Source organism: Arvicanthis niloticus, chromosome 6 (assembly GCF_011762505.2).
Source record: "Arvicanthis niloticus isolate mArvNil1 chromosome 6, mArvNil1.pat.X, whole genome shotgun sequence".
Classification (NCBI taxonomy): Eukaryota; Metazoa; Chordata; class Mammalia; order Rodentia; family Muridae; genus Arvicanthis; species Arvicanthis niloticus.
The window spans coordinates 61,486,130-61,506,064 of NC_047663.1; the positions used below are offsets into that span (position 1 = coordinate 61,486,130).

The window sequence follows — 19,935 nt, forward strand, 5'->3', positions numbered from 1 at the left end:
CCACTTCCAAGTTAGCATGCTAACTTCTGGCTTTCTGTCTACCCGCTGCCTAGCCTGGCCAGTAACAGGGAGCCTTGTTCTGGAGACTAGTCATACTCTCCTCCACACAGCCCATCTGTTAATCATGGCCAGCGACAGGAAGCTGTCACACTTGAAACTCTGACTCTGATTACCACAATTAAGGAGGCGAGCTGGAGAGGTGTGTGTGGAAGATGGCTACCCTGGATGTTTATCCCTTGTCCCAGGGTTGCCCCAGGACATAGACAGGGAAAGTAGAAAGCCTGTAGCGCAGGTCCCAGAAGCACTCAAGCAGGTGGGGCCCATCTCCTCTGCACTTTCCATTCTTTCTATGGCTAAGGGCTCATAATATTTGACCCAGATCTTCTTGCCACTCCTGTCAACTTAGGGCAAGTGTCACCTTCCAAGCCTCCAATTCTGCAGCTGACAAACAGAGGCACTCTGTGCAGGGGTCAACATGGACTCTAAGGAGTCAGCACAACTGCTATAGCCACTGAGGCAATACTTGGCTTTTCAAGAGGCTCTTGACCTTCAAGGGATGTTCAAAATTATCCTGGGGGGAGTGAGGTCTTGTCAACTCTGCTTTGGAAGGACCATTTCCAAGGAACTGCACCTCCTCAAATCTCAGAAAGGCCCTCACTTTTCAACAATGAATGGCTGGGCTCCCAGGGTTCCCTGCAGGAGACATGTAGGCTGCTGTGCTAGTTTAACAGATGCACATGCTGGGTGGAAGGAGGAGCACAGTGAACATTTTCCTCCGCACCACCTACTCAACATACCATTCTAATGCTTCATTATAAAGACCTGCAATTCCAGGGTCTGACTCCTAGCACTGAGAGAGACAGAGACAACAGGGAAATCATGTGTCCTGAGAGCAGAACATACTTTTAATTATGAATTTGAAAATGTGACAGGTCAACACACTGGAACAGAGAAGCCTCCAAGCCTCCAGCCCTTTGAGGAAGCCTTCTTTCTTCTTTCTTCCCTATCAGGAAGATCTGAAGCTCCCGAATTCCATGTGCTCTGCGCTTACAGGACCGGTCAGAGCCTTAAAACTGGCCCAGCCACAGCTTCAACTTTGCAGAAAGTAACTGATTCAGTTAAATAACAGTCCTAAGGCAGAGGTGGCTTAATTGGCACCCTCTACTCAAACAGCCCACTTTTCTGCCCAAACCACTGGAAGTCAGAACCCTCTTTCACACATTCCAGGTCCCAGTGTGAAGCATCCTGGATAGACAATGCACCAGAACGCTTGCTAAACACATCCCCAGCCAGCGCTCCTGCCAACAAAGCCAGTTGGCAGGCACCTGCTAAGTCCTAAGCTGGTCAGCCCAGGTTGTGCCCATTTCAAGATCCAAACAATACTGGGTACTTCTCGCCTTCCTCCTGAGAGAAGGAAAGAGCCGTGGTGCCCTCAGTGTAACAGTGCCTGGGAGACAGAGAACACAGTGTTCTACCTGGGACTCACTGGGCACACTCAACAAGTAGAACACAGACAGCTATGGCACCTCCAGACTTAGCTCCCCATACCCTTAAAGCCATACATACCCCTGGCTGAGAAACTGCCCTAATTGCTTCTGCCAGCTACTCTGCTCCAAACCAGAAATGTACAGGGACCATGTGCAGGGCGGCAAATGTGACTGACTCCTCGGCTAGAGGGGAGATGACGAGGTAAGCCAAGGCATATGAATCAGGGTAGAGCCACTTGCTTAACAGCCTCTTTGAGCCAGCGTGGGAAGGACAAAGGGCCCCAGGCAAGCAGTGTTGTGCTATTCTGAGCACTGCCAGAAGTGATGGAGATAAAAGGGAGATAAGGCTAAGGAGCAGGAGGCTGGAGTTGGTGGCTGGTTCGCAGAGCTCTGGGCTGACGCCCCCAGAGATATAGTTTCATTCAGTAGTTCAAACAAAAAAGGAAGTGAACTGTTTTCAAGGAGAAGCCACCCACCCTCTGGCCTTTCAAAACAATGTTCATATTCTCACAGCCTTCTTTAATTATAATAAATCCATGCCATCTGAGTGCAGGCCTAATTTACCCCATGAATTCTATGCAAATGCTACATGAAACTGCTGTTAATGGGAACAGTATGTACCTGATACTGTGCTGATGCTATCAGGAGTGGGAGGAGCTGAGGGAAAGAAGGAAACAGCTACTCCCTCTCCCTCTGTGCCCTGTAGATCTGCTGATGGGGTCCAGGGCACAGATAGTCAAGGCTGAGTACAGCCACTGAGGCCCCACACCAGCCACATGTGGCCTCAGTTTAGAGCTGGGCTCCCAAGGAGCTGGACAGCACAGGTGTGAAGCTTTCAGTCTGTTGGCAGCTTTCCCAGAAGCTGGCCCTACTCCTTGGGGATCTCAAACATGCAAAGGCTCTTGTACTTCTGCAGAAGCTCATTCTTGGTCCTGACTTGCTCTCGGAGGCTGTGCAGCTGCTGCTGCTGCTGCTCAGGGCTCACGTGGATGCCAGGCATGGTGCCTATGAGCTTCCGCATCTCCTGGAACTTTGTTTTGAGGGCGTTCAGGTCCTGGTGGAGATCTGGGCTGTCCTTGTCCATGCTGGGTGACAGGGGGAGTAGAAGGCAGTCAGTTATTAGCATGTGTAGCTCATCTCCACAATGACTTCCTTGTTCTACACCCTCTGATACCTTCTAGAATGTTGTTAGATATGTCTGTCCCCTGACTAGGTTGCCTTCCTCAGAAGACAGGAATTGATCTTTTATTTGCTTTGTTCTTTAGCTTTAAGCTCATAAAAACACTCCCGACTAGCACACTTGACAAGTCAGATACTTAAATTCTCTGTGATGGCAGGGACCAACCTAGCTCTACACATAGGACACTACGCTCAAACACCTGTGGATCAAGAACACTTGCACAAGTATGACATCCTGAGTTTGGAGCTCCACCACCCGTGTAAAAGCAGGGGCACACACGCCTATAAACCCAGCTCAGGCTTGGGTGAGATGGGGGTGTACAAACAGGCAGACCTCAGAAGCTGAAACAGCAAGTCTCGGGTTCTGTGCAAGGGAACACAGGGAAGAGTGATAAAGCTAGGCACCACAAGTGCCCGCCTCCGCCTCCCCCACCACTCACACGTGTGCACACACCACATACACAAACCCAATAACATTTCCAAAACACCACCTGCCAAAAGAATGAATGCTTGGAAAGCAAGGCTCAGCTGTGCTAAACAAATCACCATTACCAATCATCAGGTGACCCTTCCAAAACCAAAGAAAAACAAACTTGTTGAAACACTCATTTCACCTGACCTGAGCCATCTGTAGGCCAACCAGGAGGCTTTGCCAGTTAGCAGGGCCTTCATTTCACTGAGCTGTGGCGCTTGCTTAGGCCTGTTAACATAAAGATGAACTCCCATAAAGCTAGTTAAGCACTTTAAACCAGCTATACGCTACTGGAACATGCTCAGCAGACACAGGCTCTCCTCTGGCACAGCTCTGCAGACACCTTCCTCTGGACTGAGGTCATTTTGAAGGCAGGTAGGTCATCCCTGACCTCTCACAGCCCTGGCATGGCAGATTCCCCACGCCTGCTATCAAACTAAAGCTAAAGAGCCCAAACCCCAGGAAGGAAGGAAGGCACTGCCCCGAGGCAGGAAGCAGAGGAGCTCTGGACCAATTCCTGCTCAGTGTGCGATTGAGGACCGTCACTGATCTGCTGTCAGAATTTAAAGTACGCTTTTAACAAAACTGGTTTACATCACAAGTGTAGAAAACAAATAATAAAAACAAACAAAAAACTCATAAAATTAAAACGGGGAAGGAGGTTTATAGTAATAATAATTCTTGAAGTAAACATAACCCAGCCCCAAAGAATTCTAATTCAGAAAGAACAGGTGGGCCATGTTTCAGATACTCACTTCTGAAACTCTCCAAATTCCAGATACCCATTCTTTACAGGGTGAACTTTGAGGAAAGGAGATAGCCTTCAGACAAGAAACAGAACCCATAGGGAGGAGAGCTGGGCTGCAGACCTCTGCAGTGGGCCATTCACCTGCCCTAGCTGGTAGTGGTAAAGAGCACAGAAGTCTGGGGTGAAGCATCTATTCAGGAACCTGCTCGAACCAAGAGGGAACCTGTTATGCCAGGATGACTGTAAAACAGTGAAATCCCCAGGCCTAAAGAACAGGGTCAGACTTGACAGTGAGGGAATAAAAGCAGAAAGCTCTAAATGGGCCTGCCTTTGTGCTCAGTGTTAGTCACCATCCAACTTTAGAAGGGAAAGAGCGAGACTAGGTCAGGATCGATGGAAATCATACAAACAAGGACAAAGTCAGAGCATCGTGGCCCCTTCTACTGTGCTTTCTTAAAGAGTGGGCAGAAATACTATAGCCACGGGGGCAGGAAGAGCAGAGCATCCTCCTAGCAGCTAGCATAGGCACTTGGACATGTGTCCCAGGCTCTTGGATAAAGCCTAGGAAAGATGGGTGCACCTAAGAACATGCCCTGATTTTTCCCAATTTCTTTTTTGCACAGAAGCAAACTGGCAACAATGGGCAGTGTGTCCTCCAGCAATGCAAAAGCAAGGGAAGGCATGGGCCAGCAAGCCAGTCACGCCCCTCATCTCTGGTAACCTGATCTGGGGGCCTCTATTTTTCTCCATCAACTGTCCATCCGCCTCAGAAGCATGCACTCTGTCCCTGCTGACCACCTTGGACTAGCCCCTCAGTCTCCTCTGTTCACAGCTTCTCCTCCACCACTGACTCCAGTGGCTTTCACTTTCCCCAGAGCAATTTTTCTCTTATTTAGTAGATGCTGAAGGGAAGAAATTCAAAGTGATAAATATGTTTAAAAAGTGAAGTCTTGTTAGTTCCAAGTCTCAGAGACACCTGTGTTAGCATATGATATAAACTGTTGTAGATCATTTCAAAATGTGCAATTACAGACAACCCTATGTATACTTTTGTTATTCTGACAGAAGCATATCAAATGTGGCTCTCATTCCTGTCTTTCCACATTAATATATATTTCATTACATTGTGAAATTATTTACAAATGATTATCTGTAATGTTTGCAACTCATCAAAATGACAATGGACATTGTGTACCTGCATCTTTACATAACTGTGCAAGTATTCTGGAAAGATGCCATACCAGGAGAAATCTGGATTAAAGATTTTATATAATTTTTGACAGATACTGCCAGAATGCCCTTAGCTAGGCACACAGACACCTATAATCCCAGTTTCTTGGGAGACTGAGGCAGCACACTAAGACCCCATCCCAAACATAAACATGCACGTCTGCAAAACTCCCAGATGCCTCCCCTGACTGTGTCCGTGGCTCCTCCCTGTCTCGCAGTGGTCTGTTTTCTCTGGAGTTCTGCCAGCACCCACCAGGTCTTTGATCCAGTGGCTCTGGACCTCCCACACTAGCTTTCATCTGCCACAGGATTGCCTGTTTCCATCCTCTTCAAGTTATGGAAGGTTCTGCTACTTAAAGAAGTTTGAAAAAAAACCCAAACAACTGTTTTACAGCATGCCTTCAGGCTTGTTTGCTCACTCTCAGCAACGTTCACACCCCCCTCTCCTAAGTCTAGCTCCTCCTCCAGCATCAAGATTTTTCTCCCTGAAGTCTGAGGAGCCTGCAAGCATCCACAGTGGAACAGCCATCTGCCTGTCTCTGTGTTCATCCATGGGGGACAGCAGCCCCTACCCACTGAGGCTGCCCTCTCTGATTCTCCCAGCTATGTGTCCAGCTAATTCCCCCTCCTCCAGACTACTTCAGACAACCATTGCCACTGCTTCTCAGGCACAGAGTCCTCTCCTCTTCCCAAACCCTCTGTCCTATCCACTTTTAGAAATCCAAGTCTGAGCAGGTCACAATGCCTCTTAAGAACTGTGGTGGCCCTCCACCCCAATACCCACAGGACAGATTCAACGGTGAGAGGCTGCAGGGGTCATTCCAAGTACTTTTAACTTTCACTTCCCAGGACCCCTTCCCTGGCAGCTTTTCTTTTACTGTATTTTCTGCTGGAAGGGAGGTTGCCCATGTCATGGAGGCCAGCAGGGCCTGGGTACTGTGAGTCTACAAACACCTGGCACAGAAGCAGGGAAGCAGCTCTTCCAAGCAGTCTTCAGACAGGTACTAAGGGCACCTTTTCTGCTCCAGGACACAGCTGAGGGAGACAGTGGGCACAAGGTGGACACAGGGCCGAACAGCAAATCCCAAACATGACCTGTGGGTGCTTCCTACACAGCCCAGCAGCTCTCAGCTGGCGAGGAGCCCGTGTGTGGGATGAGGCAGGTCAGCAACGCCCTGTTCCCATAAAAGAGGTCTCGCTGACCTGCGATGAGCAGGCGGGAGGGATGCTCGAGCTCCACACTTGAACTCCCTGTGCTGGGTCAACAAGGATGGCTCTCCTGTGGGTACACTAGCAACCTAAGACATCTGGTAAAAGTATGACAATTTAATTAAAACCACATTGCTTAAGCTCCCAAATTGACAGACTACTAACTGGGTGGACCAAAAGGTGGCAAACAAGCAGGGAGACAGCAGGGATAGCTCACTTCAGGACTGACAGGCTGGGACACTTAGTTCCAAACTCAGATGAGATAAGCTGAATTTGAAGGTCTCGCTTTTCTCCTCCTTTCCAGTCTATGTCCCTTGTAGCTTCACTATATACAAAAAGAGGCCTCAGAAAGTAGAATTTATAATCGTTCTTACAAGCATTTCCTCTCTTCATTCTTTGAAGCTTCAGAAAACATGCTGCGTGTGGTGGTGCACACCTTGAATCTCAGCACTTGAGGCAGAGGTAGGCATTTCTCTATGGGTTCAAGCCCAGCCTACTCTACATAGTAGTTCCAGGACAGCCAGAACTATATAGAGAGACCCTATCTCAAAACAATAAATAAACAAACAAATAAATATTAAAAAAAACATGAATGAAAAGCCTGTCAATTCTAGTAGGGAAGTGAATCTAGGGCTTCATGATTGACAGGCAAACACACAAACACTAAGTTACATCCCCAGTCTTCTTTCTAATTTCTCTTGCCCATGTGTTTGCTTGGGCAAACACGTGAAGGAAGGTTTAGCTGAAGTGGACACAGGTGAAAGACTAAGGCAGACTCATGAAGAAACGTTTTGCTGAAGCAGACACAGGAGAGAGGATGTTCTGCTAAAGCACGCTTTGAAAGGACACGTGATGAAAGAATCTTTGCTAATGACAAGCATGTATTGGTCCACCTTACAATGCCTACTTGAGCTCTATTTGTCTGGACTCCATAGAGAGAAACACACCAAAAAACTTCTAGTGGTATGCTGCAGTTTCTTGCCATTTTCACGGACTTGGGCTGACAGGCAGAATGATGTCAGCTGAGACAGACACATGTGCTGCAGCAAGACTTGTGTTGAGGCAAGACCCATAGAGGACATGTGATGTTTGGAGAGAAAGGACTTGTCAATGATGGAGGCTGAGCTAGGCTTGTTTATAGAACTAGCTTTGCAAAACTTTTGGGTCTCCGAGTCTTTGCTGATCATTGCTTCCCTCAGAAAGGTACAGCCTACAACTTCTGGCATTTCTCCTGTTCCCTCCTGCTGACTTGAGCCAAGAAGTAGGAGGAGGGGGGATGGGATAAGGGGTTTTGTGGGGGAATGGGAGAGGGGATAACATTGAAAGGTAAATAAATAAAATGTCCAATAAAAAAAAAAAAAAAACAGATAATGGGTCTGGCAATTGTAGTCAAGCAGTTGAGACTTTCTGTCAACAATTTATTACGGGGATTTCATATAATCCTCAAGGACAAGATATTGTGGAAGAGGCCCATAGAACTCTAAAAAGATTGGTGAGACATACTGTTGCTGAGACAAAGAATGATGCTGACCTGTGAACTTGCTGAGTGCCCTGACAAGGGTGACTGGGGAGCTGTATTGGACATATGCTCCTGACCCACCTTTGCTTGACTATATCCCAGATGGGACAAGCTGCCTTGCCTCAAGTTTTTAGATCTTGTGGAATAGAGAATCAAAAAGAGAAATTATAATGTCTCTTGTATTCTTCTTAAAGGTGACCAGCTATTAGGACTCAATCATGTACTGGTCTAGAAATCAATACAATATGGGAAATAACAGTCTACTTTTGGAAGACTGGATCTGGACTTCGTCATGAACATATTTGGAAGCTAGCTGTAGCTCGATATGTTAGGATAGCAAGAGTAAAGTTGGGAGAGGATCTGGATTTCAAACGGGTTAGTGCATGTTTCAAGGCTCTTTTAATTGTCAAGCTAAAATTGGTTTTGTCTCTTCTACAGCATTTATTGTAAGTTGCATTGACTATATAATTTCCAATTGTGTTAGTGTGTTGACACCTGGCATGTCTGTAACAGGGGTCTATCAACCAGCTTTTGTCTTACTGCCTTGAGTATTAGAAAACCTAGATTTGATGAAAAAAAGCTTGAAAGTGCTGGAAGAAGTGAGTTAGGCTTTATGCAGAAGCAAGAGGGTAGCAGGCTTGATTATTGCTAGTATAACAGCTAGCACCACTGCTTCTGCAATAGCATTGACACAAGGGGTTAAGACAACTATTTTTGTTAACCATCTAGCAAAAAAAAAAAAAATGTTACTGATGTATTGAGTATACAAAAGGATTTATATAGGTATCTGGAACAACAGATGATGCTCTATAACCCATTCAAATTATCTGAAGGAGGATCAGGGTTCAAGGGTTCAAGAGTTAGGAGCCAGCCCAAGTATCATGACAAAGGAGTAGTGTTACTTTTGAAATTCACAATGATTGTCATTATAATTAGAAAAAAGTTTAAAGACACCTGTAGGATATTTGGCATAATCCTAACACCTCTCTGGGTGTGTTAACTCTGCATAGTGAGATTATGAATTTAAAGAATGCTGCTCTGTTGAGCTTTGATGCTGCAGATAATGCCAATAAAATTATCCATGGCCCAAGGTCAGGCTTTCCATTTTGGACAAACCTAAGGAATGACATATATAGTTTGATCAGGCTAGCCTTTCTTGTCCTGGGAATACTTTTATTCCTGTCCATCATGTTTAAACTTGTCTCTAACTACATCAACAGGCTGGCAGCCAAAGTACATGACTTGAAACTGATAATGGACCCCCAGACAGAGTTATTCATTTAACAGGCTGGCAAGCCAAGGACAGGTAAGAGCATTGCTTTTGATAATGCATATTCCATGATGGGTAAAAAAGGCATTCTTGTCAGAACGACCTAAGACAGGTTCAGTCTTGTTAATGAAATAAAAAACGGGGAGAGGGGGAGAGCCTTTGGGGCTGCTTGGCAAGAAGCTGACATGGGCCAAGGACAAGGAAATGGGCTGCTTGGCAGGAATATGACACTGGCCAAGGACAAGGAAAGTAGGCTTCAGGCAGGAATCTGATATTAGGCTAGAACAAAGAAGTAATTTCAGGTAGGAATCTAAATCTTAGGCTAGAACAAGGAAGTAGGCTTCAGACATGAAAATGACATTGGGCTAGGACAGGGAAATAGGCTCAGATACTTTGGTCAGCCTGATAAGCCTTTAGAAACAGTGATCACGGGAGTGTTCATGTAATTGGGTTTAATGTCTTGCTTTTTCTTTGACTATTTGTGTTTATTGTCTTGCTTGTTCCTTGACTATTTGCATCTATTGTGTTGCTAGACCCTCAACCTAGAACTGACCTTAAAACATGCAAGTAATCAAAATGGTATAAAAGCATAAAGGAAGAGGGGGTATAGGAAAGAGGATTCTAGGGAGGGGAAATGGGGAAAGGGGATGACATCTGTATTGTAAATAAATAAAATATCCAGTAAAAAATAAGGTTTGAAAAAAAACTAAAGTTACAGGGTGCCGTGGAAGGTTCTGGCTCCCTGAACTCTTCAGTGTAGGAAATGGCCTTAAAGACACACAGGTTCCACAGTGTTCTGCCCAGTTAAAGACACTTGTAACTACTGGGCTCTGCATATGCCTAGACAGGGCATCTGATGTGGTCTGCTGTGACCAATGAATAAAGGGCTGAATATATGAGCTCAGTTTAGGAAGAAAAGGGAACCCTAGAGGATCTTTTCTTTGAGATAGGTCTTACCATGTAGCCTCGCCTCAAATGAGATTTGCCCCATCTTAGCCTCCTGAATGCCAGTAGAGTTATTATACTGTACACTACTCCTCTAGAGAACTTCAGAAAAAGAAAAACAAACGTGATAATACACACAGAATGAATTCCAGAGGCTTTAAAGGCAAAGAAGGAACTAGTTAAAAAGCAACTGTAAGTCAGGTGGTGACAGTGCACACCTTTATTCCCAGCACACAGGAGGCAGAGGCAGGTGAATCTCTAAATTCGAGGCCAGCCTAATCTACAGTGTGAGTTCCAGAACAGCCAAGCTACACAGAGAAACCCTGTCTTGGGGGGAAAAAGGTGACTATAAGATGTAAGATCCAAAACTGAGGTTACAGACCTGGATGAATGAAGTACAGGTTAAAAGGAAATGTCCCACTAACCACAGCACATGACCACTAGGAAGCTGGGCAGCAAAAGTAGAAACAAGAAGGAAAACTACCTTCAGACGGGAATAAACAAACCATAAAGAGCTCAGGACTAAAATACCTCGGGATTAGAGACTAGGGTGTCTAGAAGATCAAAAAACACCTGGAGATTGAATGTATGATTAGAAGGCAGCATCAAACATGAACAACAGTATTTCATAACCTTTATAGCTGGAATTGGGAAGAGGAGGAAGAGGAGACAGTTCGCCTACTCTTTACTCTCCACAAACAGCCTGCAAACATCGAAAACTTAAAAGAAAAACCTGGAAGCACAAGTGTTCTAGGAAAAAGTGATCACTATGTAAGACGTTTTCTTTTGCCCTGGATGTACCACACCCTTAATCCCAGCATTCCAGAGGCAGAGGCAGAACTCTCTGAGTTCAAGGCCAGCCTGCTCTACATATCAAGTCCCAGGACAGCTAGCCAACACTACAACACACAGAAACCCTGTCTTAGAAACCAAAAATAAACCGGACTCAGTTTTACTGTTGTAGCATTGTGGATAGAACCCAGGACCTTGCAGACCTTAGGCAAGTGCTCCAACACTGAGCCATACCCTAGTCTCAAGGCCTTAATTAATAAGCAAGAATCTTTTATGCTTTGATATAAAATGTCTCCCCAAGGCTCATATTTTAAACACTATTAATGGGAATTTCTAGAGACATTAGGAGGCAGGCACAGGGCACTGGGAGCATGTCCTCCCTGCCCCCTTTTCCCTTCTCTCTTCTTCCTAGCCACCATGATATGACTGTGTTTTGCCAAACTCCATCAGGATGGGCTAACACTCCCAAACAGTGAGTGGAAACAGACATTCTCCCATAGGTTTTTCTAACAGGTGTTTTTGTCACATGACTCTGGCTCACATTCGGAAGCAGTCAAAGAAAAGCTGAACAAATCTGACTACATGAAATCACAATTTTAAGGAGGAAAAAACCACCATGACCATTTCAAAGATGAAAGAAAAGTCAACCACCTGGGAGTTTACATTGGAAAGGCAGAGACAGGAAGCATGGCTCAATAAAGTACAGGAAGCTAGTAGGGAAGAGTACATAAAGCAAAACCAAAAAAATTAAAATTGTAAGCCAGGCATGATGGTGCACACCTTTTAATCTGGCATTCAGGAAGCAGACACATAAGTCTCTGAATTCAAGGCCAGCCTGGTCTACATAAGTTCCAGGCCATCCAGAGCTATACAGTAAGACCCTGTCTTAAAATTAAGATTGCATATGAAAAGATGATATACTTAAATAATAAAGACACCAATCAACTATCATTTCTAACCTACCTATCAGAACAGCCTGGTTAAAAGTTTAGTAGCAGCAGCAGAGGTATGGGAGAAAAGAGAGAAATACACTGGTAATGGAAGCATAAATTGATGCATTCTTTCCAACTTTGCTAACAGTGACTGGAGTGTTATATTCACACACCACAACACTAGAAATTTCTTCGAAAGTGTCTAGAGAACTCACTGAGACACTGCAGACCCAGGTACTTGTCTCACCTCCAACTACAGGAGCAGAGCACATGTTGGATGGAAAGTTTCAAGGACGGACAGCTGGCCTTCTGTGGAATTATGTACAGATCTGGGAGAGGGAAGAGTGGGAGACAGATTACTTCCTACTTTTCATCTATGCAATCTGTCTTTAATTTGTCTTTCTGCTTCACAGGTGGCGGACTTATGGGCCATTTCAGGTTAATAGAATTTTCAAGTTAACTGAAGTAGCCTTATCTGAAGTTTGGAAGAGTCAGCTAAAAAAATGAAACAAGTAATGGTTATCAAGACAGAAACTGCATGTCCCTGCTTCAGTGGTTGCACAGCAGAGGATTTACCTCACTATAAACTTGAGCAAAGGGCTGTGCATCCCAGCATGGTGCCTGCTGCAAAAATGAAATACCAAACTGCCTACATGTGAAGATGGCTGCATCTCACACAGAATTCTTTACAGCCCCCATAGGGAGCCGGACTTTTCCATGTGCACAGAATGGGATGGATAGCAGCCCAAGGAAATGGCACACTGCAGCCTAGTCCCCATTTCTATGGCATTCCATTTCTGAAAAGACACACATCTCTAAAATAAACCCAGAGAAGAAACTTAAGGTATTCCCAGCAGTCACCTGTTGTAACTGTTCCTTTTACTAATTAAAACAAGGTGACATCCTCTACTTCAGGCTTTGCTTCCTTACTCATCCCAGGAAAGGCCACAGCTCATGGACTGCTGAGGAAAGCACAGAACAAGGTATCAGAAGCTGGCAGAACCATCACCCTGGACCACTAGGCCTGCTGTTAAGATTTGCCAGCAGCTTAGTCCTCCAAGAATCAAGGCTTACCTCCAAAGGTGCTGCCCTCGATTTCCTGTCTCCTCTGAGCAGTGACCTCAGGAGTCAGTACTAGAGTATAGCATTTCTTCCCTACCCAGCAAGTTTCTACCCTACCTTCTCCCTCTTACAATTCAGGACCATAAGTGGCCTCATCCACTATGAACTGCGACTCCAGGCTTCTTAAGTCCCTTCTTCCCCTTCCCTTGCCACAGCCCTCATGTCTTTGATGGCCTACAAACTCACACAACATCCCAGAGCTTTCAAACTGGACCTACCTTTTTCATGCAGACAGTACCATACTGCGCGTGCTGCTTTCTCTTGGGTCCTGTCTTTCTTACAGTTTCTTTTACATGCCTCATGGCCAGCACTGCCAGTCACATCCTTACAAGTGAACATTAAAGGCTCGGAGTAGGAGTGCCACATCTTCACTCTTGTAGGATAATGGACCTGGTTTTTCTTTGAGAAAGAAGTCTTTTCTCCCCAGGGTCTTTTTCTTTCCCAGTGTCTTTTCTCTTCTGCTGGTCAGACACTCGAGGCAAGGCACCTTATTCTCTCTACCAGGCTAGCAGTCACACAGTGAGGGGTGGCCAAGGGGCCATAACCCTTGTTTCCCTTCTCGGCCCCAAAGTATGCTATTTATGTCCTACACTGACTTTGGCCTATTCCTTCTTAAGCAGTAGTTCTCAACCTGTGGGTCACAACCCCTTTGGGGGTTGTTTATCAGATATTTACATTACAACTCATAACAGTAGCAAAATTACAGTTATGAAGTACCAACAAAATAATTTTGTTTGGGAGGTAACCGCATGAGGAACTATACCAAAGGGTTACACCATTAGGAAGGGTGAGAACCATGGTTCTAAAGGATCAATCCTGGGCAGAACAATGCTTTCACTGTTTGCTAAGGTGAAGAGGGTGGTTATCCAACTGTGTAGGGCAGGGAAGGGAGCAGGGACTGTGGGCACGTCCTTAGTAGCTTCTCCCTGTTTAGACCACCTTCTTTCATACTGCTTATAGAGGTTTCTATCACTGTTGGGCCCTGAGGTGTGGAGAAGGCCATGGTCAAGGCTGATGCTTCAGGGTCAGTAGGTAAGTTAGCCCTTGCCAGCTGTTTTCTGGCAATCATTTGCTTGTTCTTTCTGTTCTTATACGGTAAATAAAAAATCTCTTGTACATCCTTTAGACAAGCCATGTGATCAACCTGCCATCTTTCACAGTCTGCACTTTAGAGTTATCTCCCAGTTCTATGAGAAGTCAGATACCGGCCCAAGCCTAAGTCACACAGCTGTAGTTAGAACCTAATGTTCCTAGTTGGCTGGAAATAGATATGTAGACCAGGTTAGCCACAAACTCAGAGATCTGCCTCAGTGGCCTGAGTGTTGGGGCTAAAGGTGTGCACCACCATTGAGATCTACTACTGATGTATCAAGACAGAAAATTACTGCCCAGGAAAACTAAGCTTTGAAAAGATGATAAAGCAAGCTTCAGCAGAGACTTGAACTCAGACCCTTCAACTTCACAGAGTGTTCTTGGTAAATTCACTTCCTGTCACTGAGGCTGGCCCAACCCAACTGCTCTCCTGGCTTAGGGCATGCTTCCTGAGGTATGGGTGAATGTGTATCCATTTGCATTTTAATTCTCCATGTTTTTAATGTTTGTATGTATATCTAGTTACTCTGGATAACCCAATACTCTGGCACTGCCCTGAGATGGTGAGGTTTTTATTTTCCTCACTTCCATCTCATAATGTATTTGCCAACAGCTGACACAGAGGGGACAGCCTGCCTTACCCTATATACAGGAGGTTCGAGTTGTCTGAAGCCAAGAGGAGTTAACGTGAGAACCAGAGCTCTGCAGTCATTTGAAGAGTGGCAGATGGCCACTGTGCTATCCTAGTTTTATGGCAACTGAACACAGCTAGAGTCAGTAGAGAGGAAGGAGGCTCAATTGAGAAAATGCTTCCCCAAGAGCAAGGCTGTAGAGCATTTTCTTACTTTTTATGTAAATTATGAGGATTCAAACTCAGGTCCTTGTGCCTGCCAAGCTGTCCATCTCCTAATGCTGCTAAGAATCCTGACTGCACCCAAAGGCACCAGGCAGTAACTGTTCTGCACCACCTAAGTGTATCAAAGCACACTTGAGAATGCTTGCATAAAACAGTGTACCTCTTGGAAATGACCCAAATGTATATAGAAGGAACAACAAAAACAAAGACCATCATGGAGACTGGAGACTTTGGGCCTAAAAGATGACACATCCTTGGATATTCTATTAGAATAAAGTTAATAGGGGGACACAATCATTTGGAGCAACTTCTGTGTCTTTGTTTCAAATGTTTTCTAGCACCACTTCTCCCCTCTCCACTTTAAAAAAATTTTTTTTATGTTTGTTTTTCTTTGCTTCTAACCGTTAAGCCCTGTAAGGGTAAATGGCTTTACTGTGTACAACCCTAGTACTTAACAAAGCCACACTGGTAAGATGCTGCCTGGCATTGAAATGGGAACTAAACTGTGTATAAGATGAAAATCTTGGGTCTGAACATCTGACTGAGGTCCACCAAAATTCGAAAACTTTTCAGGGCTCACATAATGCTACAAGTGGGAAATTCCACGCTAGGCTTCATATGAACAGTCAAAACGAAGGTTAAAACTATTGTATAAAATTGCCTTCAGGTTATGTGTGTAAGGACTTGAGATCCATCCCCAAGTCACTGCAGGATCTGGGATGGGACCAAGGACAGTGCACTGTAGAACCTATGCATTTGACAGTATGTGGGCTTCACCTGGGAATAAAGTGTAACTCTCAAGGCGACTATGTTGTCCCTCTGGGGAAAAAATGGGGCTTGGTCCAGAGCGCATAGGCTTTGGCAGCTCGGAACCACGGACACCAGAGGCCACAAAAAGTGGTGTCTTGACCTTTCCTAGGCCCTTACCATTTGATGACATTGTGAACCAACGGCAAAAAAGAGTAATTCTCCTCCTTCGCACCAGCGGGGGACTGAGGCCGCGGAGCCGCCGGCGGCGGGAGCGCGGCGACCGGCAGAGGCTGAGACGGCGGCGGCGGCTTGGACTCCGGCAGCAACTCGGGCGGTGGCTGTAGCGTATCTTCTGCCTGTCTCCCACCCGCCACCCCAGAGGAAGCCATAGCACCACGCGTCCTGCGGCTGCCGCGGGTCGCGGGATGCTTGCGTCACAACCGCGCGCCCGGGAGGCCGGGCGGGAAAAGGCTCTGAGTCTGCGCCCCGAGCGAGCGTTGCTAGGCGACAGATGGGGGGGGCAGCTAAATTGAGTAGCCAGGATTAGGGAATCTATTTCAGTGTCTTTTTCTAGTTCGCATGACATAGAGAGGTTAAAACGCCAACGACGACCCCCGGGACTGGCAGGAAGAACGAATGACGCTGGTGAGCTCCATGTGAAACTGGGGCTCTGCGGCAGCGAGCATCCTGATGACAAGGACCTACACGTCTTTGTGTCACGCTAGCCTCCAGGAGGGCCCTGGACTAGCGACAGCAAAACACGACATACAAACTAGTTTCACATGGCTACCAAGGGAAAAACTAATCGTTCGTCAACCATTTAGTTTGCATCTAGGAGGTGCCAGGCTATATATGTATATCAGACTAAGACCTTGGGCCAAATAGGAGAACTTTCTGATAGGCTTGTATTTATTCATTTCAAGCAAATGAGCTCTATTATAAATTTCTGGATACAGGTAGCAGTAATCCTAATCCTGACTAACAAAAGCCAGGAATTAGGAAAGCTGTCAACTGGGAGAGGACATCTGTCCTTGGTGACAAGATCCATGTCAGTAAAGAGAGGCAAAGAATCCACATCTTGGAAGCAAAAAGGAACAGGAATGTGGAACTTCACAATGGTGTTTTGAGGTTTTTAGTTACGGGTCTCAGAATTGTTTTCTTCAGAGCTGCAGATAGTTCTGCAAACAGAGGTACTATCCAGGAAAGAATAATTTCAGTGTTGCTCAAAAGAAGACTGAAACAAAATGAAACAAGGTGATTTAGTTCTTCTTGAAAATGAACCAAGCTACGATAGAAAAAAAAAAAAAAAAACCACTCAACAAAACGCCCACCATCTTCTATCTCTGACGTAGGTGCACTTCATCCCACTGATAGAGCACAACTTCACAGTATGACTCGGGACTAATCACCTAAAGGAAAGGGGGGGGGGGGGTCAGGAAATATAGGCCCTTGTGGGACCAAGTATCTTTGACAGAAGAATGCATCTCACCACAGAAAACTGTAGGGTTTCCTTCTAACCCAGGACCTCTCCACCTAAGGGGAGAGGCCATGATTCCTGAGGGAGAATGGAGAAGAGAATGGCCTAAAATGGAACCAGGTGTGCCAGAAAAGATTAGACATCCCTGGAGACATCTGGGGAAATGCATTGTAAAACAGCAGTGTTAGCAGGCAGTAGCTATCACTACTGCTGTGGAATGAGAGTGATGAGAAACCACTACAACCCTCATTTAATTCACCAAGAAATTCTGGAAGGTATATCTTAGTTTTCAGTTTTATAGAGAAGGAAACTAAAGTTTACAGGGCTAAAGTAGCAGCCCCAGGATCACAAGGTCACAGAGCTTCCTTGATACCAAGTGTAAATCTAAAATCTACAGGTAGGTGATGTCAGGCTCCTCCCTGATCTGTAACTTTTGATTCAAAATGTTAATGTGAGGTTTTATTCAGAATTCAAACAGCATCTAGTAGCCATTGATAATATCCTCATAGCAACCAAACATCATCTTTCTCCCTTAATGTGTTTTATAACTTAATTACAAGCCCCATATCTATCTTTGGCAGAATGAGGGCATCTCTTTAAAAGCTCTTGAGATATAAATAGACACGGCTAAACAAAACAAATTGGTAATGTAGGAAGCATGAATAAGTATGGTGCATTGACAGTTTGCCCTAAAAATAGTTAATATAATTAGTGACAAAGAATAGAGCTGACTTCACAACACTGAAAACAGATGTCAGAAAAATGCCCCCTATTCTGGCTTCTGTAAAGCTGATTACTGCAAATAAGTGTATGTCTGTACAGCCATGCTCATCAAAGTCAGAAAAGGAGGGTGCCACTGAGATATAGGGAGACTCTTCCAGAGTCAGAGGCTCCATCCAGTTAAGCTGCCACTGTACTGTCTTGGGCAGGTTTCCATGGCTTCTCAGGGTACCATGTCCCATCAGATCTGTGGATGAGAGGTCAGGCTTGGGGCAGCCTGCTTGCCTTCAAGCCAGGCTCCGCCTCTTGGGAATGATATGACTTTAAATCATTGCTTAACTTTACTTTGAATACCTCCATAGCAAAATAGGAAATCTAAGCAGGTTTTTTTTTTTTTTTCATTTTTCTAGAGTGGGAATGTGTCCTCAAAGTTCATATTTGAGAAACAAAACTCCAGCGTCAAGGGGTGGCCCCTTTATGAGTTGCGTAACATGAATGGATTCAATGTTCCTTTAGGAGTGAATTCCTATGAAGAGAACAGGTCTGCTGTAGAAGCAAGGCCTTCCTTCTCTTGCTCTCTAGTTACACAACACCTCTGTCATATTATGACAGGAACATGAGCCCCTTGCCAAACTCGGCCCCTTGACCACCACCTCCTCAGCCTCTGCAACTGTGTATGTAAGTAATCTCTGTTCATTATCAATCATCCAATCTGTGGTCTCATGATAGAATACAAACATTCTAAGAAGCCTATATAATACTGGGGATGATTATCTGTGTGAAATAATATAAAAGATATTCTTATTTGGATGTGAGAAACCTAGGCTGACCACAGATTAAAATGTGCTCCAGGGTTCCGAAGTTAAGGGCGCTGGCTGCTTTTCCAGATGATGTTGGTTTGAGTCCCAGCTGAGGTAGGCAGCTCACAACTGTGTGAAACTCCAATCTGATATGATGCTCTCTTCTGGCACGCATGGTCACTGGGCATGCAAGTGACGCACAGATACAGCAGGCGAAACGCCCATACACCATACATAAAATAAATTTCAAGTAAAAATTTTAAAAAGTTAATGCTCCTGAAACATCGTCTTAATTACTCAACTAGGATTTCATTTTAAAAAGAGAAAAATGGTCTCTATTTGCACTCTCCTGTAGAAACACAACATGCACCGCGGATGTGAGGTATGGGTCCTTTCAGGCTGTTTAGTAGTCAAATCAAAAACAAAAACAAGTGACATCATTGTTTAAGCCAGTATAACAAACAAGAACGTTAAAAGCATTAGTGAGGAATGGGCAGCGATGGCGCACGCCTTTAATCTCAGCACTCGGGAGGCAGAGGCAGGCGGATTTCTGAGTTCGAGGCCAACCTGGTCTACAGAGTGAGTTCCAGGACAGCCAGGGCTACACAGAGAAACCCTGTCTCGGAAACAAAACAAAACAAAACAAAACCCATTAGTGAGGTATTCTAAAGGCCATTTTCTTTTTTTCCCCTCTCTATTCCTCACAATCACCTCTCCTTACCAAAGAGAGACCACCACATCCAGACTTCTCCCAGAAACACTCCTGTGGAAGCCTATCAGCGCAGAAAAAAAAAAATCTCTTTTTATCCATTGTTTTCCTTTTTTGCTTTTCTTCAATCTGTGTCCCTATAAATCACCAAACAGCCTTTGGTAGGATGGAAGCAAGGCAGACCCTTCCAGAAACCAACTGTCTGAAGTGGTCCATCTCTGCTCCCAGGCCATACTCCTCCTGAGCTTTTACCAAGACATTTTCATGCAAATTATTGGTCAGCCAAACCTTTTTTTCTGTCTGCCAGCCATTCCAAAGCTTCAGCCTTCATCCCTTCTATTAACCCCTTAAAAAAAATCTTCTTGTTTGTCTTCTTGTTTCTTCTCACTTGTCAGACAACCCCTTCTAAAAAGTATTTTCCCATTGGACTCACTGTAAATATTTCCCCTTGATTATTAACTCCAGTTTTGAAATGATAGTAAAGAAATGACAGACCAATTGCTTTGTTAAACAAATTTATTATAATCCTTTATAACATTAATTCTATTACTTGGAGTTTCTTCTACATCAAGACCATGAAGGAGAAAAGAAGAGGAAGAGAGAAAGGGAAGGAAGGAAAGAAGAAG

At 45.0% G+C, this 19,935-nt stretch overlaps 1 protein-coding gene across 2 annotated transcripts; it reads right to left on the reverse strand.

Annotated features, from left to right (window-relative positions):
- Positions 1 to 884: 884 nt before the first annotated feature.
- Positions 885 to 16,051, reverse strand: Med9 (mediator complex subunit 9). Of its 2 annotated transcripts, XM_076936726.1 has the most exons (3): positions 13,124 to 15,755; positions 12,031 to 12,112; positions 885 to 2,572 (listed from the first exon to the last, which is right to left on the reverse strand). In XM_076936726.1, exons 1-3 carry the CDS (start codon positions 13,269 to 13,271, stop codon positions 2,356 to 2,358), a joined length of 447 nt encoding a protein of 148 aa, XP_076792841.1. In that variant the 5' UTR covers positions 13,272 to 15,755; the 3' UTR covers positions 885 to 2,355. The 2 variants fall into 2 exon arrangements, with proteins under 2 accessions (XP_076792841.1, XP_034362872.1); XM_034506981.2 differs by lacking the exons at positions 12,031 to 12,112; positions 13,124 to 15,755 and adding an exon at positions 15,781 to 16,051.
- Between the last annotated feature and the right edge of the window lie 3,884 nt (positions 16,052 to 19,935).

Coding starts and splice junctions, on each gene's coding strand:
- Med9 (XM_076936726.1), bottom strand. CDS start 13,271: ATGTGGCACTCCTACTCCGAGCCTTTAATGTTCACTTGTAAGGATGTG. Junction 12,113..13,123: donor GTACTGTCTGCATGAAAAAG/GTAGGTCCAGTT, acceptor TCCCTCTCCCAG/ATCTGTACATAATTCCACAG. Junction 2,573..12,030: donor CTCTGCTCCTGTAGTTGGAG/GTGAGACAAGTA, acceptor CCTGTCACCCAG/CATGGACAAGGACAGCCCAG.